General features: G+C 37.0%; 1 protein-coding gene across 4 annotated transcripts; it reads right to left on the reverse strand.

The window, feature by feature from the left end:
• LOC18597342 (nudix hydrolase 2) lies at positions 449–9,655 on the reverse strand. 4 transcript variants are annotated; one of them, XM_018123802.1, is made up of 6 exons: positions 8,963–9,645; positions 2,886–2,951; positions 2,609–2,746; positions 1,768–1,845; positions 1,644–1,694; positions 449–893 (listed from the first exon to the last, which is right to left on the reverse strand). In XM_018123802.1, exons 3-6 carry the CDS (start codon positions 2,705–2,707, stop codon positions 702–704), a joined length of 420 nt encoding a protein of 139 aa, XP_017979291.1. In that variant the 5' UTR covers positions 2,708–2,746; positions 2,886–2,951; positions 8,963–9,645; the 3' UTR covers positions 449–701. The 4 variants fall into 4 exon arrangements, with proteins under 4 accessions (XP_017979291.1, XP_007026372.1, XP_017979292.1 ...); XM_007026310.2 differs by lacking the exon at positions 8,963–9,645 and adding an exon at positions 4,534–5,490; XM_018123803.1 differs by lacking the exons at positions 449–893; positions 8,963–9,645 and adding exons at positions 916–1,258; positions 4,534–5,493.

Below are 12,104 nucleotides of genomic sequence, written 5' to 3' on the forward strand. Positions count from 1 at the left end.
TTCATTTGGAATTAGTTTTTGGCTCGCATTGAATAGCAAGCAGCAGGTACTTCATTTTGAATAGAAAGTTGGAAAAGCCAAAAGTAGACTAACAAGACTACAGCATCAGGGGGTGCAGACTGTAGGACTCAAACGTCATTTTGAATAGAAAGTTGGAAAAGCCAGAAGTAAACTAACACGCCTAGCTAATTAGCCATACCCCAGTGGCTGGATTATTTCAGGACCAAAGTAATCATATAATAAGGTTGGAGAGAAACACCAAACTTAAAGCAAACCACTTATATTAACTGAACCCTTAACAGTTTAACACTAAGTTACAATCAGAATGAAGCATACATGATAATTTATGGATAACAAAATGAAATAAATTGCCAGAAATTAAAGTAATCTCTTATACATAACCCACCACAAAAGCGTAATTTGCAAATATCTTTGATCAATTTCCAGAAACAAACAAGACATAAATTCTTGAACTAATGGGAACATTAATTCATTACAGCTTTGCTTTCAAAAGAAGCAACATTAGACATTGAAAGAATAGCTCACTTAGCTGTGTAGCAGGAGGGGAATAATATAAAGAGGAAGAACCTTAACTCAATGTTGGCTGTCACAGAGCAGAATTATGTCCGTATAAATAAAGTATGTATTTAAGAATTTTAGAAGTTCAATCCTTGCCCAATTTTAGGAGCCATTACCAGGAATTACCGGCCACCGAAGTCACGAGTGTTGAAGTACATGTAGTTCTTCTCATACGAGAATAGTGATGAGGTAGGCACGGGAACAAACCCAGAATATTTTCTATCTTCCTTTGCTTTGCATATGTCAACAATACAGTTTGAAAGCTCATTTGTCTGGACAAATGGCTGCGCTGCGTATTCTTCAAATGGCATCCACTGCAGAAAATTAGAAATAACAATGAGAGGTTTATCAAATGCGGGCTATATATTTACCATCAGACTTTTCTTAACTTTGTTGATAGTTTAACAAGCTGTTCAAAAAGTACTAACCAAAGAAAATATAAAATCAAACCTAAAGCGGTTGAGATGAACCGCACATACTTAATTATAACTCGACATCAATTATATCTGTTTTATTTGTTAAGGGGAAGGGGAAAAACTTTCAAGTTTTAACTTCATTGTTCTCACTATGACGAGCTGCCTCTATCTCAGATTCCTGCTTCTGGATTTCAAACGAAAGTGGTTCCATCAGGCACATGAAGAATATGTCTGACTTTTCAAAGAATGACTTGTGGCTTTGTCTGTAAATAATGGAAGCAAAGGGAGTGAAACAAGAATCACTTGTTACCAAGAAAAAAAAAAATTCATTTAGTTGGCTGATAGAAGGAATTAGTTTTTCAATTGATCTCCGATTTGAAAAGTAGTCTGTCAGGATTTGTGAGGAATATTGAATCACAGAAATGCTATATCAAATGGAACTGCATACCAAGCTACTGTGGTGCAGGAAGTGGACAGTGTTTACTTGTGCTCCTTACGAGTGTTATTACCAACATATGAGAGACATGATTTCCCTAGGGACCTCGGTGAAGCATTAATGCCATTTATAAATATGATACACCTTCTCAGGTTGATAAGGTGCAATAACTTGTATTACTAGTATGTATAAATTGAATAACTGTTACTTACTGCTGTCTCTTCTTTCACTTCTCTAACTGCAGCTGTGCAGAGATCTCCACCCTGGATATGAATTTGTTTAAGAAGGGTAAATACATGCCATAGTATTATATCTAGAACCTTCTGATGCACTTACCTCATTCACAACTCCTGTAGGGAACTTCCACACACCTGTACCCCGAAATCGTCCAGTGTTCTCTTGCACCACTAAAACCTGGGATTGAGATATGCAAACCCAAAAATTTGAGAATAATAACCTTGATTGAAGTCCAACAGCAGTATAAATAATACAGCTTTTCTCAATAAGCACATCTCAGAGAAAGAGAGAGAGAGTGAGAGTGAGTATGCAAGAAAGAATTACTAGCAGCTCCAGCATTAAAATTAGTTAAATATTGAAGATGGTGATAGATAGTGCAGAAAGGAGCGGGGAACCCAGCCTCCAATCTCAGAAATACATAGGAGAAAGTAGAGGAGACAAGGAAGGGATAGGGATGCCTTTCCTCTCTCGTGCATCAACATATACTATGCATAGAAAATTGCAGGCTGGTTTGAGTATACATAACATCGTATGAACCATCTCCAACATGATTGAGCAAGGGGACACTAGTAAATCCATGTATACTTTGTTACCATCTATACAGTAATTAACTACTCAATCAACAATGCATATCAAAGTAAGAAACAAGAGTTTTTGTTATTGTTATTATTGTTATTTAAAAAAGATTAGCACAATTTTGGAGCACACTTAATCAAAAACTTGATGGTTTACCAACTCTTTGTCCCTTCCAAAGAAGACTTTTGGTGATAAGGTGAATCATTAAAGAAAAATAACTGACATTTTTTTTCTTTCCCTTTGAACTAAAATCACTGTGCAATTACAATTATGCTAATTTTTTTTTTCATTCTGGTATAAATGAGTGCAAGCAAAAACGGTCACAATGATATATCTTATGCAAATTCCCTATGAGTACAAGTACCTCCCTCTTTTCATTCATGACAAATACACCAATGCCTATCCGGTGCGATGCATTTGCTGGAAGAGTACGTGTACCTCCAGGAATCCAATAAGCAAGCATCAAGTAATTTGGCTAGGCATGGTGAAACCAAAATCCTTCCTGAGCAGCAATACAGTGTTAACAGAAGCATATTCCAGGGATGAATGGAAAAAATAATATAACCGGCAACTACCAAGTTAGCATTCAACAGAGCTTTCTAGAAATCAGCTTGATTAGGTTCTAGAAGACAATAAATCACCTTGACAGCAGCTTCAACAAGATTGACATGCTGAATAGGCAATTTGATCCAAACAACCTTTTTACCCTGCAAAACATGTTCTTGTATGATTCACTAGAAACAGAGAACAGTATGAGAGACAAAAGTGCGCATGATAAGGAACCATCTATGACCAGAAGCAAAAAAATTCAAGGTGTAGAATGATGAGTACTGGCTGTAAGCGCAGGTGTGATTTTGCAGAAATAACAAATCAGAAAGGATTTTTACCTTTGCAAGGACACCAAACCATATTGAACAGAAGGTAGTAATCAATCGAGCATCTCATTTCATTATAAGCATGCAATACTTGCAACAGTTGACATGATAAGAAGGAAGGAAAGGACCAATAAGACAAACAATGAAAGAGAATAGCATAAAGAAAGGCATCACGATTCATGAGGTAAGTGCTATGGCGGACGCTTTCTGTGGGCTGTGGGAGAAAAGTCCAGACTTGGCAGTATAAACATAAAATGGCATTAGCAGAAAAAGTAGAGCAACAAGGAAACCGGGTGACGCCACTGTGCAATTGAAGCTCTAAGAATCGAAGCAAAGGCTGCAGGGTCCATCCGCTCGCTTTAATTTAACAATTACTCCTCCATACCTACCGTTGGCCGCATTAAGCTGTTTAAATTCTTGAACTCGTTCTTCATTTCAGCAATAACAATCGCAGTTGTTGAATTCGCAGATGCTGACATGGCTAATACTTCTAAGCTTCGTTTAATTTGTCTTAGGGTCTTACGAAGCAACAAACCATTTCATTCACAAACACAGAAACAGGCCATTAGAGTTTTCACTTGTGTCTTTTGTTTTTGGTTATTGATGATCATGAATGGAATTGGATATTGGCACTTATTTTCATACGGTATTAATTCCATAGGGTTTTGATGTGATGATTTTCAATGTGTTGAAAGAAATAATATAGCAATCTTAAAGATTGTCTGTAAAGCACTCGTCAACACAAATTCAACTTCATTAGTAGTAGTATTTTGATTAATTCTGAATACAACTTATTGACAAGTAATAGCAATGCAGTGATGGAGCCAATTCAAGAGGAAGCGGTGGGTCAACCGAGCATTAAAAGGATGGTCTTTTCCAAGAAAAACAGTTCTGCCGTTGTCCGGAATCTGCTGCACTCCTCTGGTGTATATAGGATCTGTCTTTATGTCGTTGTGCTGCCACCTCCCTGATCGTGTTCTAACATTCATGAGTTCGGTTATGGTCCCAAAAAGCTTGATTAACATACTTTATTGCTGTCATACCATAATCACATACTTTAAAATCCTTGCAGAACCAAACACATGCACTGGATTTTTATTCAAGAGGTAACCCTATTGTTCCAAACATTATCCTATTCAAACCTTAATTTTTTTGAGTTCTGTACATCAACTTGAGCAAGGTAATTAGAACAAATAATACACCACACCACTATGACAAAAATCACCCTACTTTTAAATTTAACTGTGTTATTGTAAGCACAGTGGTATGTAGTAAAATGAATACCAAATGATGAATCATTTCATACATTCTCAAACAAACAAAAATCAAAGCTTTTATAACCCTAATACTAATATATAAAGACTTTTTTTAAAAAATACTAATATATAAAGATGAAAAGAGAACAAAAGCCTACCTTTCCCTTTGTCAATGAAATGATAAGGACGATCACTGGCTTGAATATGAGCCAATCGAAGGAGGGCTGGCTTCATCACTATTTAGGTCTCTTGAACATAAACCCTAAGACATTGCAAGGCGTGATCATGAGTATTGATCCGTAACAACCTCTGAGAGGCCTCGAAATCCCAAAGAATGGCTTCGAAGTCCTTTTCCCACTTGGATAATTCAGGACTAATGAGCTGGCTATCCCCAAAATCCTCTAAACTCTGAATTCAGCATTTCCAAATTCTTTGAAATGCATCATAAAAACAGGGCCAAGGTCGGGTCAATGACGCAAGGGTACAATGGAGCGCGACGGCGCAAAAGGCCTCCTTCATGGAGTTGGTGGGGTGAATTCCATCTTGCAGTTGACACCTTCGATAAGTAGCAGGGAATTGAAGATTCCCTTAAGGACGAATTCATCAGAGATTCCCTCTGTAATGGCAAGCAGGAAGGAGGCTTTTCTCAACAGTCAGATATAATATTCGCTCCCGTCGCTCGTATTCATCCTTGACAGAAACTTTTTAAGAAAAGTGGATGTTGAAGGGAAGCTAAAGAAATCCATGGAACCTATGGAACCTTAAGTTTGTAAGTTGAATTTTGAATGAAGAAACTATTTGCTACACCGTTGTAACTTAGGAAAGGCACGTGAGGTGAACTTGTTTTTCGAAATTGAAAATTAAGAGACTATTTGCTTTGTCCACTTCTTGGATTGGTCTTGATAACTGTTGAAAGTAATCTTAAGTGACCATATTTGTCAAATCCTGAGAAAACTAGATCTTCTCACCAAAACAAAAGAAGAAAAATGAGAAATAAATCCATTAAGAGTTAAGCCTTTTGAATTCTGATAGGCCTTGAAACTAACATGGGGACACTAGGCGTCAAAGTGTTTGATCGGCCTTTAAAACAACAGCATCAAACCCATCTACTAGATATGAAGCAGCATGGGCCATCACAACCTGAAAGATGGAGATGTTTATAACAGCTGAATGCCAAAAGTAAAATGGGCTTCTTTTTTTAAGAGAAATAGGACTCATATTCGTTAAGACTAGACCTGACAGAAAGGCACAAACAGAGATTCTATGTCTCAACCCAAACAATCTCGTACTTTGACTTTGATCTCTTAGCACCACCAAGTTTGTGTAACAGGTTGCCTTTGACATCATTTTCTTCTCCATTAAAAGATCTAAGGATGCGAATCCTGAAAAGAATTTACTGTTTGAGTTCAAGGCGACTCGACTATGTCGATTGCTTGGTGAATGATGGGGAGGCTCTTGGCCTTAGACAATGCCTCTCATTCGAATATTCAAATAACTTTAGCTATCCTCTCTCTGTCTTATCATTCGCTTGCTGCTAAACTCAGCCAGAACACTGAATGCTTTATGCCATAACTATATATCTCAAGCTCACCAGGCTATATACATAATGTTTACATTACTGTATAATATTTGTCTACTTGATACGCATGGTAAAAAAGAGACCAAGCATAACAGAGCATAAGAGTTGAGCTACAAAATTAATTTTGTAAGCCCTCAAAGAGTTTTTAGCTAAGAGTGCCTGTTATCCCTTGCTTACACTTGATTGATCTGGTTTCCATGATCTTGCTGCTTATCCCTTGGATATTTTTTGATTAAGTTAACATTATGCAACATAATTCGATAGGTATATATTAAAGAGAGAAGGAACAAGTTCAATGTTAAAAAATGTTCCCTAAAAAAAATCTAAAAAAATTATAATGGCGCCACATCAAATGGACAGGATTGATCTCAAGGGTCTCCCACTCTTGGGCCTTTTTCTCCACAAAATGGACCGTATTAAAACCTGAAGAGGAATATATACCCAATTTCTTTTCAAAAAAAAAAACAACTGTTAACCCAGTCTACTCAACACATCTACACAATTCCCTTACAGAAAAACAACTGTTAAGTGTCAACTCAAACTAACTGTTAACCCAGTCTAGTAAACATATCTACCTAAAATGTTAAATGAGTCGACACAAGTATTTATCTGAAGCATCATTCTCCATTTATGTTCCTCCATTTATCCTTGAGATCACCCTGAACAAATATAATATATTATAATAAAATGTACATAGGCCAAGGAAAATAGCTGTAAATAAACGTGTCAAATACTTACAGCAATTCTGTTCACAAACACGAAAGGAAAGGTTCTTAAAATTTGTTTCCAATGCTTTCCATACCTACAACAATAAGCAGCATGGTGATAAACTATGTGAAACCTCCAGTATAAGTTGAAAAGACTAAAATAGAAAAATTATAACGACCCAAGTTCAACCACTGATCTAACTGCTTTTAGGTCTAAGCCACGTGACCCTTAAAAGTTTAAGCTCAAGTTGTTAGTAGTGATAGACTTAAATTGTTATCCACCCATCCAAATCCTTAATGTCTTCATCGAGGCCACATATCACATTCACGGGACCAAGATGTCACCAAAGCAATGTGAAAGCCCATATTGGACTGACATAGGTTCTGATGCCATTTGAAATACTCCAAGTCTAAGCACTGACCTAGTAACTTTTTGAGCCTAAACCACGTGGCCCTCAAAAGCTTAAATTCAAATTGCTAGTAGTGGTAAACTTGGATTGCTATATAAGTCTTAATAATTACATTCACATCAGATGTACGATGTTGGGTATCATAATCTCACCCACTTAAATCCTTGATGTCCTTATCAAGACCACACATCACATCCACGGGATCAAAATCTCACCAGAGCAATGTGAAAACCTACATCGGACTGATATAGGCTCTGATACCATTTGTAACGACCCAAGTTCAGTTACTGATCTAGCTGTTTTTTGGACTTAAATCACGTGACCCTCAAAAGTTTAAGTTCAAGTTACTAGTAGTGGTGATATAGGTCTTAATAATCACATTCACATCAAATGTAGGACGTGTCACAATCCAACCCACTTAAATCCTTGATATCCTCATTAAAGTCACACATCACATCTACGGGACCAAGATTTCATTAGAGCAATGTGAAAGCCTTCACCAAAGCAATGTGAAAGCTCATATCGGACTGACGTAGGTTCTGATACCATTTATAACAATCCAAGTCCACCACTACTAACAACTTGCACTTAAGCTTTTGAGGGCCATGTGGTTTAGGTTTAAAAAGCTATTGGGCCAGTGATTGGACTTGGGTTGTTACAAAAATAATCACTTACAAGCGCATAGCCATTTGCAGAACTTTTGCTTCATGTTTGCTCTACATGTTTCTTTTTCTCCTTTTCTTCAATGACAATACAGAACCAACAAATATTCCTTGAGAAGAGTCATTAATTGAATCTTTTCATTAAAAAAAGATAATCAACAAGCAAAATTAGACAAATGATTTCCATTGCAATATAAACGTTATATCTCTACAATTTATCTTTTTAAGTTACCAACGTATTATTATGCATTCATTATGGATAATGGTAAAAGCTCATTACAAGATTGCAAAAATTACCAAGGCTATTGATTTCAGTAATGCAATAAATGTAATGGTGTGCACATACAAATACACACCTCATAAGTGCAAGCAGTGGCATTCTTAGGTACTCCATTCTAATGGATGGAAGTTTGACCTTTGTGATTGCCCTTCTTAGCTGGAGCAGGATTTACAATAGAATTGAAAGATGGAGGAGGATGGCTCTTGTCCTTAGTAGGATTGACAGATGAAGAAAGAACCTTTTTACCTTTTCTACTGTGGCCTTCTACCCTTTTAGCTTGAGTAGGATTGACAGATGTTGCAGGAACATCATCTTCCTTATCCTTATTGCCATATTCTATATTGGTTTCGGTATGCAATTTTTTCCTTTCCATGTTAGTTGCAACCTTTTTAGCCACTTCTAAGACTTTGGCGAGGTGACCAGTTACTGAAGCTAACAATTTAGCAATGGAGGACTTAAGTGCTTCTTGCACTTCGTTAACTTCAGCAGTTAATGAAGCAAATTTGCTACAAAACGGTTGCTCCAAGTCAACAATTTTAATAAGTCTTTTATAGTGCCTGTGGGAAACAAACTTGCATCTTTTTGGATTCTCCTTCAAAATTCTTGCAGAACCAAACACATGCACTGAATTTGTATTCAAGAGGTAACCTTATTGTTCCAAACACTATCCTATTCAAACCTTAATTGTTGTTGAGTTCTATACATCAACTTGAACAAGGTAATTAGAGGAATTAATACACCACTATGACAAAGATTACCATACTTTAAATTTAACTATGTTATTGTAAGCACAACGATATGTAGTAAAATGAATATAGAAAGATGAGTCATTTCATACATTCTCAGACAAACAAAAATCAAAGCTTTTATAACCCTAATACCAATATATAAAGACCTTTTAAAAAAAAGAATACTAATATATAAAGATGAAGAGAGAACAAAAGCCTACCTTTCCCTTCGTTAGTGAAACAACGAGGGTGACCACTAGCTTGAGCAGTAGCCAACTGAAGGAAGGCCAGCTTCATCAGGGCTTAGGTCTCCTAAACATAAACCCTAAGACATTGCAAGGCGTCATCATGAGTATTGATCCGCAACAACCCTTGAGAGGCCTCAGAATCCCAAAGAGCAACTTCGAGGTCTTTTCCCCACTTGGATAATTCAGGACTAACGAGATGGCTTTCCCCAAAATCCTCTAAACTTAGAATCTGAAATTTCCAGATCCTTTGAAATGCATTGTAAAAACAGGGCTAGGGCTGGCTCAGTGTCGCAAGGGTACAATGGACCACGACGGTGCAAAAGGCCTCCTTCATGGAGTTTGAGGGGGGGAATTTCATTTTGCGGTCCATAGCTTCGATAAGTAGCAATGAATCAATGATCCCTTCCGGGACTGTTTTGTTAGCAACTTCCTCCTCAATGGAGCGAACGAGAGATGACTTTCTCAATAGCCACTTAAAGCATTTGCTGTTGTCCCTAGTTTCCATGTCAGGGTCAGTTACTTGTTTTTTGAAAGTTAAAATTAAGGGATTGTTTGCTCTATCCACCTCTTGGATTGGTCGATTGCTTTGTCTAGCTATGATTAACATCAAAACCCCCTAATATCTTAATGAAAACCCCATATGACTATTTTGGTTTTATTCAGGTTTGGCTATGGTTTTGTATCTATTTTAAAGGGTTTTTGGGTGTAGGTGGGGGCGGTAGAGTCTTCCCTTTGTCGCCTATCTAATAACCACATAATATCTTAACAACTGCCAAATGGGTTATTGTGTGTAAAGCCTAAGAACAGCTGGAGCTGCATGTATGTTTTTTTCTCTCTACATATCCAATCATCAATCATACTTTTAAGCAAAGATGAGATGGAGACTGAGGGGTATATTTTCTCATACATACGAATGTGTTTGTTCCTTCAAGCCACTTTTATCACTTTCAGCTCGGAGTCATCAGTACCTCATTAACTTAATTTGCTTCAATTCAAACTGTGGTTTGAGTGGCTCCCACTAAGTACAAACAAAACAAGGCCTTGGTTTCAGCAATATTTAGCGCTTAAGTAATCGAATTATTCCAATGGAGGAGCTTTCCATCAACGTAGACAGGATCATGACATGAGCAAAATTCTCAAGGATTCTGTTCTGATCCTTCCACTGAGGCTCAATCCTCTGTTTGCTCCAACAGAAATGGACAAAAGGGAAAATAGCAAAGAAAACTTTCTCTTTTTGGAGTTGGGAATTATTGAAACAGGTAAAGATATTGCGTGAAGAAAGATGATACAAACAGAGGGGAGAATGGTAGTCATACTTGACTCTTGGAGGAGAAAAGAAGATTCTTCTTTCACTGTAAGCTCCCCAAGCATACAAGACCCTGAGACATTCAAAGAATTTGCATTAAGAAAAGGCATCAATCTATAATTATGTAAAATTCTGTGGCACGTGTAGCCTGCCTTGAACCATGTTCACTCTTTTTAGCTTCTCTAGAGACAAGAATTATTCAAACACGTAAATATAGGATCCTTTCAAGCAAAAAGGAAAAGAACACATCCTTGAGGATTATGAAAAGGAGAATAACTGAAAATTGACACTAACCTTTCTTGTCCTCACCACGCCCTTTAGCCATTGCAAGAAGCTCTCTTCTGTTTTTTCCAACAACATGACACACATCCTCTAAAGAAATCAATTTGTCAAAGCTTAATTGTGTTCATTAAAAGGCACAGCTGAAAAGAGAATTGACAGTTTTAAACTTTCATACCGCAAGAGGAACGTATGGGGACTTCATATAAACATTATCATAGTGTTCAATGCACTTTTCCTTAGTCTTTGTCCCAACATGCTCAACAACTTTTGCCCAGATTCCGAGGCCACACATTTCAATTCCCTCGAATTAGGAAAATTAAAACAGAATCAAGATTGGTTTCCTTAATTATTCCACATATGAAATGAAATGTACTACTGAACAAATCAAGAAGGATCAAACGCAACTTTCTTCACTGCTTTAGCATTGAACATGAAAGTACAAGTACCTCTGGAAGCAATATTTCATCATCTGCATTCCAGTCAGGACAGATAAAGAGGAAACGATAAATTGTCCTGTTAACCAAGACTCTGTTGTCAGCACTGAATCATAACAAAACCGGACATACAACAACAGGTATGTAATGCAGAATATATGAGCAAGAAAAACTAAAATCTTGAAATTATAGGAATTGCTTCAACACTGCTAAATGAATGTAAAAGATTTGGTTAACAGATTTTCTCCAGCACAGGAAAAACATTCATCAAAAACCTGTTCACTAACGACAAAATGGAGCAAAAAACTTGACAATATAGTAAGTTATCAGCAAGGGAAAAAGATGTTTCCAGAAGGCTTTTCCTAACCATGACACCCGTAAGGATGGTTCATTTTGTGAGGTGTAACCTCGGCACCAGCAGAAAAGCACTCTATACATTGGTCCAAATCAGGACACACAGCACACTTGATGCGGATGTCTTTGTTGCAATAATTGCAGTGGCATAAAGCCCTTTTCCCATCTTTTGTTCCTTGGCCTAGCTCCAAACGGATATAAATGGAAATTAAACGGAAAAAAAGGTCACAATAGCTTGTGAATGAACAATGACAATTACCTCTACAGGCTTAATAGTAAAGAGTAAAAGAGTACTCTGAAGAACATAATTATTTTAGCTTCTTAATAAAGGGCCTATGATTTTTAAAACAATCACAAAATCACCAGTAATATGCCCTCCAGATAGCATCTTATACTTATAGCAATAATAAGCATCTAACCGTTTATTAGTACTTTTACCCATGCAATATATGCATACCCAAGCTACTTTGGGCAGAATTACAGGTCTATTCTTAGCAACCCTAGTACTTCATGTTCCTCATAAAAATTGAATAAACTCTCTTCCTCGATATTTCATGTTCCTCATATTGAATAAGCTGTAGGAAAACGCTTCCTTGTACAGCTACAGCATCAGAGGGTGCAGACTGTAGACTCAAACTTCATTATGAATAGAAAGTTGGAAAAGCCAGAAGTAAACGATAATTCACCACACGCCGACCCCCCAAGAAAACCAGAAAGGTGATAGCTGTAATCTTAAAAA

The sequence above is a fragment of the Theobroma cacao genome, chromosome 6 (genome assembly GCF_000208745.1).
Source record: "Theobroma cacao cultivar B97-61/B2 chromosome 6, Criollo_cocoa_genome_V2, whole genome shotgun sequence".
In the NCBI taxonomy this organism is placed as follows: domain Eukaryota; kingdom Viridiplantae; phylum Streptophyta; class Magnoliopsida; order Malvales; family Malvaceae; genus Theobroma; species Theobroma cacao.